This window comes from Notolepis coatsorum, assembly GCF_963971535.1.
Source record: "Notolepis coatsorum genome assembly, chromosome: 7".
In the NCBI taxonomy this organism is placed as follows: Eukaryota; Metazoa; Chordata; class Actinopteri; order Aulopiformes; family Paralepididae; genus Notolepis; species Notolepis coatsorum.
The window spans coordinates 44997747-45017623 of record NC_140171.1 but is presented as its reverse complement, the minus strand read 5'-3'; the positions used below and the strand labels follow the sequence as shown (position 1 = coordinate 45017623).

Here is a 19877-nt window from a genome sequence, read left to right as displayed (position 1 = left end):
CCGCTGGTCCTCGTCTCGCTCGTCATGAAGCAGCGCGTGGGATGGACCACGGTGTAAACCACAAGATGGCGCCGGTGATCAAGTCAACGCTCATCAAACAACAGCATCTGGAATGACGGCATATGTGTAAAGTTTCAACTCACTTTCTCCACCACTAAAAAGGCAAAAAGTTGCATCAAGAGATATATTAGCAAGAAAAGCCATAATGTTGGACACTTATAAGAAGTAGTGATCTAACAAAGGGTAATATTGTAGATGTACTAACAAGGCAAACAGTTGCACAGAGCTATATTTGCAAGAAAGCCATAAGGTTGAACACTTATAAGTTTAGTGTTCTAACAAAGGGTATTATTGTAAATGTATTAGAAGGGTGAGAGAAGTGAGACACAACCACAAGGTGTCGCCTTTGTCCATGTGTTTTTGTAATGTTTTTTGAAGCATCCTACTTTCTGTAGCTTAGATCCCATTCATGCATGTATTGAAATAAGAGCTTTGAGGTTAAAAGTGCAATTTCATTGATCAACCTTATTTGATACATATAGATTAAAGGGGAATTCAGCCTACATTAGTAAAGTAAACTAGCCTGGTATAAATAAGTCAACCAGCCTGGTTAAATAAGTCAACTAGCCTGGTATAAATAAGTCAACCAGCCTAGTTAAAGAAGTAAACTAGCCTGGTATAAATAAGTCAACCAGCCTAGTTAAAGAAGTAAACTAGTCTGGTATAAATAAGTCAACCAGCCTAGTTAAAGAAGTAAACTAGCCTGGTATAAATAAGTCAACCAGCCCAGTTAAATAAGTCAACTAGCCTGGTATAAATAAGTCAACCAGCCCAGTTAAATAAGTCAACTAGCCTGGTATAAATAAGTCAACCAGCCTAGTTAAATAAGTCAACTAGCCTGGTATAAATAAGTCAACCAGCCCAGTTAAATAAGTCAACTGGCCTGGTATAAATAAGTCTACCAGCCTAGTTAAATAAGTAAACTAGCTTGGTTAATTAAGTCTACATTTATAACTAAGCAATTAATTAAGTAATCGCACTTCAAGTAACAATAGTAAGTCTTATACACTTATTATCCTCACATATTAACTTGACATTTACACATAGCCTTCAACATGTCACGTAATGGAGAGATTACTGAGCTAGAACAAGAAGATGACACAATAGCTCAAAAGGAACAGATTATCGAACAGGTTAAAGAGAAACCCAGAAACAAAGAAGATTCCCAAGAGCAGCCCGAAAGGTATAAAGACGGCGACACTGCTGAAAGGAATACAAGAAAAAGTGGAAGAATCATAACTCTGACAGAGAAGGGCAGAGAGATGCAAGAGGAGAAAATTATAGGACTCCAGCGAAGGTTCCAAGTCGTATATAGGAGATGGAAAAATAATGTGAGAGACGCCAAGGAGATACTATCACAAACTAAGACAGTAACTGAGGAACTAGAAACAGTCATTACTGAAACCTGTGGTTTCTCCGCTGACGTCCAGCGCGCATATGAAGAATTACGACAAGTTGAAACGCCAGATAAGGAAACCCGTCGGAGAGTCGATCTGTGCTCCCAAATGTCCCGGTTCATCTTCAAAAGAGCATCAAGCCTACTGGATGGACATACTCCTGAAGAAGAAGATGACTGTCCTGAAGCAGGTTTTCTATTCCACGCAAGCATCAACTCTTACTTCTCGAACTCAAAGAAGACCTCTATAAGATCAAATGGGTCCACAGTAAGACATCAAGAAGCTGCTGCCGATGTCGCTGCAGGCCAAGCTGTTCTCAAGCTAACAAAAGAGCAAGACCAAGAACAAAGAGAAATACAGCGGCTGGAGGAAGAGGAAGCTACAATCAAAGCTCAATTGGTATCGCAGCAGAATCAATTGGTATCGCAGCACAAAGCCCTGGAGGACAGGAGAAGAAGGGTACAGCAACTGGAGGAAATGAAAAGTCTAAATGCAGCCCAAGCGAGAATCCAAGTGTACGACCAAGTGGTGAAAAAAGAAGAAAAGCTAAACATCAAAGTGGATAGTGAGAGGAGAACAGTCAACCAAATGCCTGCTCCTACAAGACCTCCTTCCCCGTATGTGCTCTCTGCACCAAGAACTGTAGTCCCCCTCTTGGGTGAAAGTACTTCAGAGCTCGTCAGGGTCCTGGCAGATGCAGGGAGTTCAAACGGAATCCCCATTAGTCATCATATAGAGGTAAAACAAGTGACACCGGATGTTGAGTCTTCAATCAACCTTCAAACAGAAGTACACTATGTAAATCGGCTCAAAGGGAAAGAATTGACCCCTACAGGGGCGGCTACGTGGCGTAGTGGGCAAGGCGCTCGCCACGAAATGCTGGAGACGCTGGGCTCGTCAGTTTGAGCCCAGCGCTCTACATTTGCTTTCAGTTTAGCTGGTCGTCCATACTAATACACATTGGCCGTATTAGGGGGTGGGAAACTGATGGGTGGGGATCGGGCGTTGTGGACAGCGACTCCTACAGGTCGGTTGGTGCGCCTGCGCAGTAGAATCAGGAAGTGTCGGGGGCAGCGTGAGCCTCCCACGCGTTACTCCTCGCCACTGAGAGATCGAGCTGCGCAGGTGAAAAGATGCGACTGCTGTTACCTCAAGTACCGGAGGGGACTTGTGCTATGTATGACTTAGTCCACATTGCAGCCGGCTTGTGGGAGGCAAGAAACAGCGTCCGTGACAGGGGAGGGTTGAATTGGATGATACGAAATTGGGATGGGAGAAAATATAGAAAAATGGGAGAAAAAGTGGATCAAAAAAAAGAAGTGACCCCTACAGAAAGCCTAAAGGTCCTCGAGTCCGACTTCTCAGAAAGGTCCAAGGAAGATAATCCCATCTCACAAGATGACCTGAAGCTCCTGTCGAAGCTGAAAGAAAATATCACACAGAAGGAAAACTATGAGATGCCCCTGCCGTTCAAAGGAGAACGACCAGAGCTACCTAACAACAAGATCAGCGCTATCCACCGCCTGAAAGGTCTCGAAAGAAGACTGAACAAAGATGGAAATTATTACAAGGACTACTGTACCTTTATGGAGAATATCATCTCCCGTGGTGACGCAGAAAGAGTTCCTGAGGAAGAGATAGACAACAGCCCAGCCTGGTACATACCTCATCACAGGGTGTATCATCCGCAGAAGCGTCGAATTTGACTGTTCTGTCCGCTTCCGAGAGACTTCCCTCAACGACCATCTGCTCACTGGTCCTGACCTAACAAACGCACTCAGAGCTAATGGATGGTGGACCATGGGATGCAGCAGCGCTGTCTCATCGCACCTCTGCAGATGTGTCAGGTGCCGAATATACAAAAGAACGCACCAAAGAGAATACAAGTATCGAAGAAAGAAAAGAAGCTGAGCTTGTTATCATCAAGCTTGCTCAAGAAGAGGCCTTCCCAGCTGAGATAAAAGGACTCAAGCAAAAGCATGAACTTGCCAAGACCAAAGAAAGTAAGCTATAAAAGCTAAGTCCCTTCCTGGACGAAGATGGGATCCTCAAGGTGGGAGGACGTGTAGGTCAAGACGCCCAATCTGCGTTAAAGAAGGAAGAAAAGATCTAAAAAGATATGGACTTACCGTAATTCCTCTAATAGTGACCCGGGCTTGTATTTGTTTCAACTGTAGCGGGTACCAGGCTTTATTAGGAGGAGGCATGTATAAGAGAGAGGCCTATATTTCTAATTTTCAAACAGATCATAATGAATAAATCAACATTTTGTGTCAGTTTGAACCCAGTAAAATGTACTGGTTCATTTATTGAAACCAAGTACTGTATGAAATAGTAAACAGTGCAATTACAGGTGGTCACTGGTCATTTCAACGTTTTCAAAGTGAAATCAAGTAACTTTACCTTAGCAGCTCCGGGTACTGTAGGTAGCAACGTTAGCTCTCATAACGTTAGCCAGTTAGCAGCTCCGGGTACTGTAGGTAGCAATGTTAGCTCTCATAACGTTAGCCAGTTAGCAGCTCCGGGTACTGTAGGTAGCAACGTTAGCTCTCATAACGTTAGCCAGTTAGCAGCTCCGGGTACTGTAGGTAGCAACGTTAGCTCTCATAACGTTAGCCAGTTAGCAGCTCCGGGTACTGTAGGTAGCAACCTTAGCTCTCATAACATTAGCCAGTTAGCAGCTCCGGGTACTGTAGGTAGCAACGTTAGCTCTCATAACGTTAGCCAGTTAGCAGCTCCGGGTACTGTAGGTAGCAACGTTAGCTCTCATAACGTTAGCCAGTTAGCAGCTCCGGGTACTGTAGGTAGCAACGTTAGCTCTCATAACGTTAGCCAGTTAGCAGCTCCGGGTACTGTAGGTAGGAACGTTAGCTCTCATAACGTTAGCCAGTTAACAGCTCCGGGTACTGTAGGTAGCAACGTTAGCTCTCATAACGTTTCCACTCGGAAAGTAGTGTCGCCATGCTTGCTCTGTTGTTGTTGTTGTGTTACGTGCTGCGCGCGACCCGTGTTCCATACGGAAGTAAGGAGAGGTTCGCTCACGCGTATATTAGTAACCCGGTTTGTATTAGGAGGTCGGCTTATAATTGCTTAGCTCAACAGCGCACCCGGACATTAATAGAGAGTCGGCTTTTAATTGAATACAGGTCACTATTAGAGGAAATACGGTATACTCACCTGTCTATGCTCAAGATCCGTTCACATAGAAGTGATTTACGATATGACTACAGATTCATTCATCAATGCACTCAGATCATTCATTGCGATCAGAGGAAACGTTCGCCAACTCAGATGCGATCAAGGAACCAATTTTGTTGGCGCGAGAAGAGAATTTACAGAACTTATGAAGGGAATGAATGAAGAAAGACTGAACGCTCTGGGATGTGAGTTTCTGAACGACTCATCCGGACCTGACCCTTTAACCCCGAACCACATTCTAACGATGAAATCTACAATCATTCTGCCCCCACCTGGACAATTCATCAAACAAGATTTGTACCTACAAAAGAGGTGGCGCCGAGTTCAGTATTTGGCCAACGAGTTTTGGACAAGATCGAGGAAAGAATATCTTCTCAACCTACAACAGAGACAGAAGTGGTGTAAAACCAGAAGGAACTCTAAAGTCAACGACATCGTCCTTCTCCAAGATGAACTGACACCACGCAATGAATGGCGACTAGCAAGAGTCACTGAAGTCTACCCAGGACAAGATGGTAGAGTCATAAAGTTGAAGCTGCTAGTAAGCCACACCACATACGATAGCAAAGGGAAAGCCACAACCAGTACAGTGTATTTAGAGAGACCAATACACAAGATAATTACATTGATAGGGCCTACCTGGAAGAGGTAGAGAACCTGTCACAGTGGTGTCAGGAGAACTGCCTCTCCCTGAACGTCAGCAAAACAAAAGAGATGATTGTGGACTTCAGGAGGTCGGGGGTCAAGGACTACAGCCCCCTCAGCATCGACGGGGCACCAGTTGAGAGAGTGAACAGTTTCAAGTACCTCGGAGCCCACATATCCGAGGACTTGACATGGACCACACACATTGACAGTGTTGTGAAGAAGGCACGACAACGCCTCTACTTCCTCAGGCGCCTAAGGAAGTTCCAAGTCAGTCAGAAGATCCTTAGGAACTTCTACTCATGTACAATAGAGAGCATCCTGACCGGCAACATCACCTCCTGGTTTGGGAATAGCACTGCACAAGACCGTAGCAGACTACAAAGAGTGACACGTTCAGCCGAACGCACAATTAGAGGGGGGCTTCCCACCCTCCAGAACATTTACAACAAGCGGTGCAAGGGGAAGGCTAAGAGAATTATTAAGGACTCGAGCCACCCGAACAACTGCCTCTTTGAACTGCTGCCGTCAGGCAAGCGATACCGGAGTCTTATGGCGAGCACAGAAAGACTCAGAAGGAGCTTCTATCCCCAGGCCATCAGGCTGCTAAACGAACAATAATCGCTAAACGAACAATAATCACTATGCAACAACCATCAAATGCACACAGCACACACACCCACACGCACACACTCACTCAAACAAACAACTCACTGCAGCACCCACTCTCCACACTTTAGATCACACAAACACACTTACACTTTATATTTATTGATAAAGGATTTGCACTACAACTCGTACACCTACTGTGAATTGTACCTAAACTGCACCTCGTCCATTTATGCCTTGCACTATATAGTATTGTATATTAGTACACTGCACAGTATTGTATATTGTATGGTAACTACGTCTACGAACATTGTACATATGTCTAAACTGAACACTGTGACCTCTTTTTTTACTTCTAATTTTTACTATGTTTTTATTTCATACTTATCTTGTCATGCACAGTCTCTGGAGCGCAACAGTAAGAAGCATTTTGTACAAAAGTATTCTGTACTTCTGTATGACAACTATTAAAGAAACTTGAAAACTTGAGATTAGAGCACTAGTGAGTTATTCAACATTAAGCTGTTTTGGCACTTACCCATTTTCTGCTTGCCTTTACTCTGAAATAGGAGTTTTTTGTTTTGTCTTACACTGGAAAGAGATACTTACCTGGTTGAATCCAATTGATCTTAGAGACATATCCTTTGAAGTAAGAAATAAGAAATTCCACATTCTATAAGTATGTGTAATTGGTGGGAGTGTAACTGCAGCTATGGTTAACAGTTGGTTAATATAGTTATTTTCGTTTACGATTTTATATGCTTATTTTTGTATATTAGTAATAATACACTCAATTGTATTTCATTGTATTTCTTATTGGTTTATATAAGATATATATTAGTGGCGCACTATTTTTCTATTTGTTTGTGCAATTATTTCTTCTCACGAGACTTGGCACACCTGGTATCCGGTGACGTGTTTCCGCCCTCTTTCTCTTGAGTTGCGACAATGAACTTGGATGGATTATTGACTTACCTGTCGATCTTAATAAGCAAAGGACAATCCATCAAGACAACTTAACAAGACAATCTTCCAAGATAAGGATCAAAGACATACTACCATAACGCATCGATGTTCTCTTATACTGGCACGCAGCCAATAAGGTATTGATTGTTTTGGATGATGATTTTGGTATATGTTACAGTGATGTTCTGACCATGGTTTTAATGGACTTTCAATGTTAATGGTATCTTTTGTATGCATTTGTATGTTATACAGATTTTACGGGTTGGATGGAGAATGAACAAGCTTCATTAAAATCAGTTCAAGAAATCTACTTCTAATTGCGTCGTGCCCGGAGGATGTCACAAGTACTATATACCTGTATGTCATGTATGTCCCTATGCCATAAATGTCATGTATGTTGTGTATGTCATAAATGTCATGAATTGAAAATGGGGGACCCTGATCGATGTAAACAAGACAAAGTCTTTCTCTGGTCTGCATCCCCTTAACAATTGAGCCATACTGTATTGTACCCATTCTGCAATCCGTTAAATAAAGTTTTCATTCATTCATTCATAGAAAAACATTTTGATGAGTGAGACTGATTAGATATAGCCTATCGTAATATAGAACTAGGTTATGTCATAATTTGTAGGCTGTTTAACACAAATAAAATAGATTTCCGTTGTCTTTATACAGTATGTATGAAACATTAAATGGGCAATTGTCAAACGTTGAGGATCTTTATTGATTAACGTTAGCCAGCTAGCACATCTAGAGACAGTTTGCATAGAATAAACTCAGCTAACGTTAGCTTATATAACGTTAGCTAGTAGCTATGTCATTCTAGTTAAAGCTGAGACTATTATGGTTAGCGTTGGCTAGCTGGCAAGATAGCCACGCTACTTAGCTGGCCAGGTATCAACACTGGCTAGTTAGCCACGCTACTAAGCTGGCCAGGTATCAATGCTGGCTAGTTAGCCACACTACTTAGCCGGCCAGGTATCAACGCTGGCTAGTTAGCCACGCTACTTAGCCGGCCAGGTATCAACGCTAGCTAGTTAGCCACGCTACTTAGCCGGCCAGGTATCAACGCTGGCTAGTTAACCACGCTACTTAGCCGGCCAGGTATCAACGCTGGCTAGTTAGCCACGCAACTTAGCCGGCCAGGTATCAATGCTGGCTAGTTAGCCACGCTACACATACCCGTACCTCCCCTTCACACAACTAAGTTAGCGCAACGTCATAGCTGTGCTCCAATAGGAAGGCATTTGCGCGCATAAATGAATAAATAAACATTTAAAAAAGTACCGTTTTCCCCCAAACGCAGTATAGTATCATTTCAAACACTCTAGTACTGCGGTACTATACCAATACCGGTATACCGTGCAACCCTACAGCACAGTTATGACTAGGGATGGGTACCTTTCACATTTGAACCGGTACCGGTATCTGTGAATCGATACCGGTACCCAACGGTACCTTTTTTCGGTACTTTAGTCTCAAGAAATTTTATTTACCTACCTCAGTAATAAAAAAAAAATCCAAACTTCAAATAACTACAATTTCGACAGTTTTCGGCTTGTCATTGCTCCGACTGCTTTGTTGTTGAATCAAGTAAAATCCTAGGTAAGCATATATTGTGCGTGTGAACGTTGACACGAAAAGAAAAAAGTAAACAAAAAAAAAAGGTACAAAAAATAATAACAAAAAGATTTTTTTTTAATTTTTTTTTTCGGTTTCTCACTTGATTCGATACTCGGTAGTACCGACGTGTTTCGGTTCGGTGCCTCAAAAGTACCGAATTCGGTACCCATCCCTAGTTATGACACCACGTCCGATTGCGTCACCTATATAGCCCCGCCTCAGATGCCATGATGCTGCCAGATCGTAACTTCGTGTTTACTTTACCAGTCAGTCATAGTACTGTATATTGTGCGCTCGTGAGTGATCTATTCTGTTGTTCGTGTACCCGTGTCTAACCCTGTGTATTGTCCTCCTTTCCTGCAGTCCGATAACTGGCTCTTATTCACCCTGATCTCGTGCTTGTGGATCCCGCGTTTTACCTCCAGCCTGCCTGACCATTCTCCTTGTATTTTACTTATGAGCACCTGTACCCGTGTTTGACTCTTCGCTGGCTGTTGGACTACCTTGCCCCTGCCTACTCCTTATTACCTGAGTATCCGTTACGTTATCGACCCCTGCCCCTTTGACTACCCTGCCCCACACACTCACCCTGGACTTTATGAGATCCCCCGGCCTCTGTGTCACTCGATTCCTGCCCGGATACCTGACGACCCCCTTTTTCTCAATAAATACACCCGTGCTGGGTTTTACCGAGACCCGTCTACTTTTCTGTGTCCGCATATTGGGTTTAATGCGCTCAGCCGTGACAGATGCCAAACAAATCATGCTATCTTACCAGGAAAGAGGCTATGCAAACTGACACCGAAACATACATCTCTGAAGTGCAAAGTTAAATATGTAACTGCTCTCAAGAAACTCCTCTCTCTATCATTCACACACACACATACACACACTGGGAGGTATACAGAATACTAAGGAATACCGTCATGGATACCATACTGTCCAGCCCTACACACACACCGGCTACACCAGTGATTCTCAAATTGTGGGGTGCAAGCAATTGGGGCGAGAGAGGGGGAGGAGAGAGATCGAGACATTTTCTGCTTACCTTTTTTCCCGCCCTGAAATCTTAATGCTACTGTGACCTGTGTTATAACAAATGAAAAAGCAAGTCTTGAGGTTTCTGGGGATATGGGCCTTATATTCTACCTCACCCAGAATTGCAATAGCAAGCGAATGAAAATATTATGTTTTAGGCGACTCTGCACATCAGGCAGGAAGCTAGCCGCTGTGCCAAACTGAACACACATGAGAGAAAAGGGTGTTCTGGGGGTGTTTTTAAATGTAGGTGATGTATAGATTGGGGGGAGATGACCACAGCTAAAAGGGGCCGGGTCAGAGAGGTCGAAATGAGCAGGAGGTGGTTCAGAGCGAGCAGGAGTCACTGAATAGCAGCACACTGCCAGCGAGAGAATGTTTTGAATTCCGATCCAGAACACATTGATAAGAGCGAGTGTGGGCCCAGAGAGCAGGGCGGAGAGAGGTGTGTGAAAGGTGTGAAAGGTTATTAGCAGTTGTCATGACAGCGTCGCATGACAACCAGGAGAGGGGCGGGGGCCGTCGTTGCTATGACAAAGATCTATAAGTCGAACAGTGTTTTCCGGGTGTAAGGCAGACCAAGAGCGACTAGGACTGAGATCACACAGAAGACACTCTCTCCTCTCATCACGGAGAGGGGGGGGGGGGGGGGGGGGGAGGATGCCACATCATCATTAGCTTCGGCTAACGCGAGGATGGTCTTGGCTAACGACCAGGCCTGACTACGATTGGACTGAATAGCAGGAGGACGATAGACTGAACGCACCGAAAGATCTTTAGAATAGATCTTACCAGGACGATACAATTTGATAACATCTGATTATGAGGTTCTGTTTATTGAATAAACAACGCTCTTCCAAGAAAGGTATTACGCTGTGTCAAAGTGTCGAATTCTTACGAAGGTGGAGAATTATTATGGTTTGCGGATCGCACTAACGGGGAGAGATAGGGATTGTATCAGCCAGTATATGAGACGTCAGGACCATTAAAAGTACACAACGCAGAGGAGTGGATGGAGAGAGGATAACACAAGGAGACGTGATACTGGCCGAATGATCAGAATCTAACACACAGCTCCACTAGAACTCACCATTTTTATCTAGAAAATATCCATTACTATGTCGGGTGAATGTGTAGCCACGAAAAGCAAGGTTTCATTCTGGCAATGAACATCTTTAAGTGTTTGTGCTGTGCCTTTTTCGAGTATTTCCATCACGCTGCAGCTATCCACTTTACCTTGTCAATCTGGTGACCTGCAAGTGGGCAGGGCTTGTTTCAATTGAAATGGGTGAAACATAGAAACACACACAAAACGTCCTCACTCTTCAATTGACCTGATCTGTTTGTCCGAGGGAAGCAATAGTTGTGATTGGGGGATCAAGAAAAGAGGATGGGACTTGAGATAGGTCACCTCTCCCCAGTGTCAAAATAGAGTTGACTAGTAACGGGATGTAGACCTCTAATAGCCACTTAACTGGGGTCTATTCCATAGCCCACAGCTGATGCCTGCTTCCAGTCTGATACCAGCCCCCCCCCCCCCCCCCCCCTTACTCCCTTCAGCTCCCTTGGTTGGTCTCCATCCCTGGGGGAGGGGGGGGGGCTGTTAGGCCACCATTAGGCCTGTTAATGGGCCTGAGGACTGGGCCACATCCTCAGCAGTTATGATATTTTCTGTCTGAGATATGGATATCGACCACTTCAATGGAAACGGAGAGGGGGAGGGGGGAATTTGACATGTGCAGATAAGCATGAATGTATTAGGTATCCGCACGTACACATGCATACATTACACAGGCACAAACAGATAGATATAGACGCTCACACGCAGTTTGCATCCAACTAAAATCAAGAGAGTACTTTGACTTGCAAATTACCACATACACTTCCTCTGCAGGTGGGTGAGTTTGCCAAGTATGCTGAGTGCACTGTATATTATGCACAGCGAGAGTGCCTTATATGTGTTTTTCAGTGAGTATGTTTATGCAACTGTGCATTGTGATTCGGCCACATGGGGAAAGGAGGACTCGAAGCAAAGCGTTTGTTTTGCCTGAGAACTCATCTATGAGGAAATATCTCTGTCTGAAAAACGATCAAGCTCAACAACGTACTCCCTGAGCAGGGCCGGACTGGGGAAATAATTCATACCGGGAGATATAGCGCGAAATATAGCCCCAGTCAGGCCACTTTTTAAGCGGGGGTCTGGGGGTCCCCCACCAGGAAATCTTTTGTTACAAAGACTTAATTTCCTGCATTCTGGTGAATTTTAGTGCATGTGAATCACAAACTAATGAGCCAACAATTGCTTAGTACAATGTACTGTTATGGACCTCAAATAAAACTGTTGTGGCACTAGCAATGCTACTCTCTCCACCTTCAAAAAGAAAAAAGCAAGAGCACAACATATTTTTCTATTTACTATTATAATACAGTTAACCACTCTCTCCTGTAAGGGCCTTTCTTTTTCTTTGTTTTATCCCTCTCTCCTCCACCCTTTCTCTTTCTTCCACTGTCCATCTTGACATCAACGTTAATTGACTTTCGCTCTACTGTATCTCTCCCGAGTCCCTCACTACCTGGCTCATTGCCTGGCTGTTATTCTGCATCTGAGTGCCGTCTGCCATTCCATTCGCCGCCTCCGCTGTCAATCAGTTGTATCGCCTGGTCCTGCCTCCACCAATCACAAGCGGCAGCACGGCTCCATTGTGTGTGTGTGATCCGCCGGCCCGTGAGAGAGAGTCAGATAGTTCTCCAACTCTGTGGCAGACAGTGAAGTCCTGGTTGTTCCCCACCCATCTAGGTTATCTAACTATCGCGCCGCACTGCCGCCACAACTAGAAACAATCGCCTGGCAAAAAAAAATAAAAAAATTATAATAATAAAAAAATGATTTTTTATTTTTTATTTTTTTATATATAATTTTTTTTTTTTATCTGTGCAGGCCAGGCCACCGGGAAAACTCCCGGTGCTCCCGATGGCCAGTCCGGGCCTGTCCCTGAGTATAATCTCCACACAGGAGGTTGTGAAGGCTGAAAAGAAGATACAACCCAACTTGGAATTGGATCTCAGGACACTTCAATGAAACTATCCCTGACGCTTATAATAAGAGTTTTTCATTTCCACCGAGCCCTAGAATACCCAATGTGAAATATGCATGCCATGAGATGAATCTAAAAGAAATTGCGCATGCAGTGTCATCATCGCCATCTGATGTTTATAACTAGGCCTGCCACGATAACACATTTTGCTGGGCGATTAATTGCCCCCGAAAATATCGCGATAAGCGATATTATTGCGACCGGTTAGAGAATTTTTTTTGAGAAATTTATTTCCCAAAACTTTTATTTTGAAGCCCACCGCTCCGTCTTTTCCGGTTTTAGACTTTTATTTTGAAGCCCACCGACCGGACCGGAAGTATTGTTGTTGTTGCGATTATCCTAAGCAGAACATATGAGCCGACAACATGTCTCGTCCGGTTGTTTTTGAGCTAATAACAAATGTTGAGATTGTTGGTGAACAACTAACTTTAGGTTAGTTTTAACGTTAGCTACTAACGTTAGATGCAGCTACTACAGGCAATCAACGATGAGGAGGAAGCGTCAAAGCAGTATATAATAGAATAGCTGTGGTGCGTAGGCACTGCAGCACGACTCGAAACTACCGGTGTGTTATAATAAATTAATTCGTGTTTAACTTGTCCCCGTGTCCAGTCCTTTGACCAGCCCCACCCGTTCATTGTAAACAATGATGCATGTAATTGTATTAACGTTATTCTGTGTTGTACTTGTAGCTATGCTATACGTTGTATTTCGTTTGTTAGCTAATGTTGTTAGCATGGAATGAGAATCAAAGCTCTATCTTTCATCTTTATTTAGCAGTCCAGTTTCTCCGGGCAGTAGCGAGTAACTACTTGGGTCTAAAAATAGCTAACGTTACACTACAAATAATGCTACTTGGTTAAAAGGAGCCACACTATTGAGAAATGTAGTTAAGCTGTGGCGTTGCCCCACGGGGCTCCCGTGCTGTACTCTAGTAACGTCAGCGACCCGCCTCCCAACACGGACAGTGACTGACAAGCGGCACTGGTTCCGCCTCATTAAAACAAACGCGCAAATAGCAATTAATCGCGCCCGTCAAAATCATTGCATTCATTTTAATTATCGCAGCAATTAATCGATTTATTGCTTATCGCGGCAGGCCTATTTATAACTATCAGGATGTTGTGCTGCATTCGATTATAACTTGGAAAATTCCAAGTTCCGAATTTCCTACTAAGAAAAAGATTAAAGGTCCCATGCATTATAAATGGCCTTTTCAAGTGTTTAGCATTGTTTCCTAGCAATTGGGGATTATATCAATGTGGTCTGTGTCGTTAATTATCATATTGACTCATCAGTCTAGTCTCGAGTTCACGAGATCTTCCCTCACTCAACTAAGCCGTTCTGATTTGACGGTATTGCTGACATGAATAAGGTACTGATTTGCAGTAACGCCCCCCCTATGGTTGTAGCGCATAGTGTAACCCGACACTTCCTCAAGCGGGTTTTGACAGAGAGGCAGAGAACGAGCGAGAGAGAGGGAGAGAGAGATAGAGGGAGAGATAGAGAGATAGAGAGAGAGAGGGACTGCGCGGTCCGCGCGCGCAGGAGTGTGAGTAAAAATGTGTGTGCGTGCGCCGCGGGGATGGGTCTTCTCTCACACACACACGGAGCATTTACACAGGTTGTGTGTAAATTAGGGCTGTCTTAAATACTTCGAAGCTTCGTTCGATGGGCATGGGATTCGAATATGAAAATAAAATTCAATTATTAAAAAGAAATATATATATATATATATATATATATATATATTTATTTTTTTGCTAAATCAACTCTGCCTCTCTTTGTTAACTACAACAAACAATGCTGTTTGTTATTTAAGATGAGGTCGGACTCGGCACTGACAGATTTGTGTTCATTGTGCTGCTTTTATAAAGCCTCAAATGACGGCTTACAATATTTCATGAAAGGAAAGTATTTAGTTTGTCTAAGATTTTAAAAGGTTTCAACTTTACAGCACTGACAAAGTTGAACAAAGTGCTGTACAAGTCCCACAACATAAAAAATTTAAAAACAATTAAGGGGGGGGGCAGGTGGCGCACGGAGATTACGTTCGTCACCAACACCGGGAGACACTAGGATTCGCCTGTTCGAATCCAGCTCCCGGCGTTGCTATCAGCTTGGCTGGCCTCTCACACTGATACAATTGGCTGTATCAAGGGGTGGGAAAGCTGAAGGGTGGGTCCTGGGCGTTGTGGACAGCGACCCCTACAGTTCGGTCGGGGCGCCTGCTCAGCGAGGGTTGGAACTGAGGAGAGATAGTGTGGCCTCCCACACGCTACACTCTCCCCGGTGAGAACCTGCGCGGCCAGGTTGGCCTGCCCCAGGCTGCACATGCGTCGGAGGAAAGCATGTGACAGTCTCCGGTCTCCCGGACCAACAGTAGGGGAAAGTACGCAACAACCAGGAAGGGTGGGATGGGAGAAAAATCGGGAAAAAAGGAGGGGAAAAAAGATATTAAAAAAAATAAATAAAATAAAAAATTAAGAAAAATTTATAATGTTTTTCTTTTTCTTTTTTATCTCGAAGCTTCGAATTAAAATCGAATCTCGGCTCGAATTCCAAAAAAATAAATTGAAGGTCAGCCCTAGTGTAAATGCTCCGTGTGTCCCTCTCTCTCAATCTCTCAATCTCTCTATCTCTCTCTCTCCCTCTCTATCTCTCTATCTCTCTCTCCCCCGCAGTCGGGAGCACTAGCTTATCACTGTCAAAATATATTTGCGCATGCTCCCACACGCACGCCCGTATTCCGATCCGTGCAATAATAATCACAGAGGTATATATTGTCATTTGAAACAAGTGACCAATGCATTGTCCCGTGGGATTATGCCCCCCGTGGTGAAATTAATTAGTCTCCCCCTCAATCTCTCTCTATATCTCTCTGTGCCAGTCGCAGACTGTGTGGGTGACTGTCACTCAAAGCGCTTATGGGCGGAGCCCATCCAATAACAGCCTGAATTCCAAAGGGAGAAAAATTATGCTTTTGAGTACTTGATTAGAATAGAAATATAAAACAATGCATTTTTTTTTAAACCTTACAGATGTGTTCCATAGACTCACAGGAATTGTGTAAAGTTGCCCAAATAGTGCAAGGAATAGCAATGCATGTCCCCTTTAAGTGGCGCCACTGGCACGTCAACTCAGAGTTTGTAGTGTAGTCGCAAACTCTGGTGTGATTTCTTAACCCCCAGTTCAAGCCTCTGCGTCATTTGACATAGCCACCTGCATCGTATACATGTTAATGTTGTTATTAGCTGTTTTAAGAGTGTTTGTAAGTATTATATTAGCTATATTCTTTGGCAATTCTGAGATATGGAGTATTGGAGTAACTTTTTTGGTCATTCTTTCTTACAATTTGTCTTGCATGAACTACAACTCGCAAACACAGTTTACAACGATATTCAGATCTGTCTTTGTGAGTTGTAGTTCATGCAAGACAGATCGTAAGAAAGAATTGCCAAAAAAGTTTAGCATCCATGTTTTTCTGACTTTATAGCTTGAGATGAGGCGTTTCCCACTTCCAACCTCCGACTAATTAAACAATATGATAAATACTACTGCATGGACAAACAATACTCCATCTCTCCCTGCACTGCCAGCATCAAGCACTGCATGACTCCACTCAGCAGCTAATTATCACAATAACACAATAATGAGTAGTATTCTGTAAAATAGACTGTCATGGGAATCAATCTACCCCGCCCATCAACGCCTGGTATTTGACTCACTTCTTTTAGTGTTTCTGGTTTGGATCTCATAATGATGCTGAGCAGTCTCTTCTGGAGCAGCTATGTTAGAATAATTTTATTAATTCATAGTACATTTATTCATGAGGAAAAAAGTAGGCCAACATAATAACGGACCTGAGACTTCTTAGGGAGTGTTTCGCTTGATGGTTTCACACACAGACACATGCATCTTAGAAAGTGTTTACCAGTGCATGCGTGTCATAACATAGCCTATGGACATCAGACAGGTAGCCTACGGACATCAGACAGGTAGCCTACAGACATCAAACAGGTAGCCTACAGACATCAAACAGGTAGCCTACAGACAGCAGACAAGTAGCCTACAGACATCAAACAGGTAGCCTACAGACATCAGACAGGTAGCCTACGGATATCAAACAGGTAGCCTACAGACATCAGACAGGTAGCCTACAGACATCAAACAGGTAGCCTACAGACATCAGACAGGTAGCCTACAGACATCAAACAGGTAGCCTACAGACATCAAACAGGTAGCCTACAGACAGCACAGCAGACAGGTAGCCTACAGACATCAAACAGGTAGCCTACAGACAGCAGACAGGTAGCCTACAGACATCAAACAGGTAGCCTACAGACAGCACAGCAGACAGGTAGCCTACAGACATCAAACAGGTAGCCTACAGACAGCAGACAGGTAGCCTACAGACATCAGACAGGTAGCCTACGGATATCAAACAGGTAGTCTACAGACATCAGACAGGTAGCCTACAGACATCAAACAGGTAGCCTACAGACATCAGACAGGTAGCCTACAGACAGCACAGCAGACAGGTAGCCTACAGACATCAGACAGGTAGCCTACAGACAGCAGACAGGTAGCCTACAGACAGCAGACAAGTAGCCTACAGACAGCAGACAGGTAGCCTACAGACAGCAGACAAGTAGCCTACAGACAGCAGACAGGTAGCCTACAGACAGCAGACAGGTAGCCTACAGACATCAAACAGGTAGCCTACAGACATCAGACAGGTAGCCTACAGACAGCACAGCAGACAGGTAGCCTACAGACATCAAACAGGTAGCCTACAGACAGCAGACAGGTAGCCTACAGACATCAGACAGGTAGCCTACGGATATCAAACAGGTAGCCTACAGACATCAAACAGGTAGCCTACAGACATCAGACAGGTAGTCTACAGACATCAGACAGGTAGCCTACAGACAGCAGACAGGTAGCCTACAGACAGCAGACAGGTAGTCTACAGACATCAGACAGGTAGCCTACAGACATCAGACAGGTAGTCTACAGACAGCAGACAGGTAGTCTACAGACATCAGACAAGTAGTCTACAGACATCAGACAGGTAGCCTACAGACATCAGACAGGTAGCCTACAGACAGGTAGTCTACAGACATCAGACAGGTAGTCTACAGACATCAGACAGGTAGCCTACAGACATCAGACAGGTAGCCTACAGACATCAGACAGGTAGTCTACAGACAGGTAGTCTACAGACATCAGACAGGTAGTCTACAGACATCAGACAGGTAGTCTACAGACATCAGACAGGTAGTCTACAGACATCAGACAGGTAGTCTACAGACATCAGACAGGTAGCCTACAGACAGCAGACAGGTAGCCTACAGACATCAGACAGGTAGCCTACAGACAGCAGATAGGTAGTCTACAGACAGCAGACAGGTAGTCTACAGACAGCAGACAGGTAGTCTACAGACAGCAGACAGGTAGCCTACAGACAGCAGACAGGTAGCCTACAGACATCAGACAGGTAGTCTACAGACAGCAGACAGGTAGTCTACAGACAGGTAGTCTACATACATCAGACAGGTAGCCTACAGACAGCAGACAGGTAGTCTACAGACATCAGACAGGTAGTCTACAGACAGGTAGCCTACAGACAGCAGACAGGTAGCCTACAGACAGCAGACAAGTAGCCTACAGACAGCAGACAAGTAGCCTACAGACAGCAGACAGGTAGCCTACAGACAGCAGACAGGTAGCCTACAGACAGGTAGTCTACAGACATCAGACAGGTAGCCTACAGACAGCAGACAGGTAGCCTACAGACAGCAGACAGGTAGCCTACAGACAGCAGACAGGTAGCCTACAGACAGGTAGTCTACAGACATCAGACAAGTAGCCTACAGACAGCAGACAAGTAGTCTACAGACAGGTAGTCTACAGACAGGTAGCCTACAGACAGCAGACAGGTAGCCTACAGACAGCAGACAAGTAGCCTACAGACAGCAGACAGGTAGACTACAGACAGGTAGCCTGCAGACAGCAGACAGGTAGCCTACAGACAGCAGACAAGTAGCCTACAGACAGCAGACAGGTAGACTACAGACAGGTAGTCTACAGACAGCAGACAGGTAGACTACAGACAGGTAGCCTGCAGACAGCAGACAGGTAGCCTACAGACAGCAGACAAGTAGCCTACAGACAGCAGACAGGTAGACTACAGAGTAGACAGCAGACAGGTAGCCTACAGACAGCAGACAGGTAGTCTACAGACAGGTAGCCTGCAGACAGCAGACAGGTAGCCTACAGACAGGTAGCCTGCAGACAGCAGACAGGTATTATCCCACTACCACGACTCATTAAAGGTATATAATATAAAATGTTATTAAAGAGGGATGTCACCTATTTTAAGAATTCACATATGTTCTTCCTGTGTCCCAGGACAGTTCAGTCAGTATACTTGTGGACATGCATCACTCTCTCCTAAATATATAAACCAGGGAATCAGAGAGAGAGAACCAGCCAATCTGTGATGTCACCTGGATGTCAAATCTGGGAAGTCCTGCTCCATAGACAATAAATGGAACACTGAGTTTGTGGTGTTAATTTGAAATACTACATTTAATTCGCACACCCAAACAAGGTTTATATTATTGTATCGGTGACGCTAACATATCTGAACCAGAATTTAAACTCAATTGGGTGTAAGAGCTCACACTAATGTATGGCCTCACAATTCATTGTTATGGAGCAGCTCCAGCTCCAGAACATCCAGGTGACATCACAAATGTGAGGGTTCTATAGTGGAGTGCTGCACACTCACATATTGAACTGCCCCCTGGGGCACATGAACATAATGTGAATTCTTAAAATGGGTGACACACATTCCTATTTAATTCTGCTATTTTTACCATCCCAATTTGTTTAGTCAGCTACCTTCCGTGTGGTTATTATCAGCATACACTTGTTAGCTTCCTGAAAGCTTTAGACATTAATAATGTTGCCCCAAAAAGTTCTCACCTGCAGCCTGCGTCGCCGAATGATTCCAGGGTCATCCATGGCGGGAACTTCTCAGAGTAGCTACCAACACGCGGAACTTCTCACAGAGTAGCACGTCTTGGTGAACACCTTCGGAGATTCTCGTGGCCCCTGTGTGTTGTTCTCCCGTGCAGGCTTTCACCGAGGCAGCAGCACAACCCCTCTGTTCAGCTCAATCCAAACATCCCATTCTGCCCGACCGACAGAGCACACTGTGTGTAGACTAATAACT

The 19877-nt window shown here is 44.3% G+C and overlaps 1 protein-coding gene across 1 annotated transcript in view; it reads right to left on the bottom strand.

Annotated features, from left to right (window-relative positions):
- LOC311231639 (microtubule-associated serine/threonine-protein kinase 1-like) overlaps positions 1-19666 on the bottom strand; it is a gene marked incomplete at both ends in the record, with an annotated part of 227323 nt that extends 207657 nt beyond the window's left edge. Inside the window, one exon of the mRNA XM_084318267.1 lies at positions 19628-19666. Within this exon, the coding sequence (XP_084174393.1) occupies positions 19628-19666 (39 nt within the window). The remainder of the gene's footprint in view (positions 1-19627) is intronic.
- Between the last annotated feature and the right edge of the window lie 211 nt (positions 19667-19877).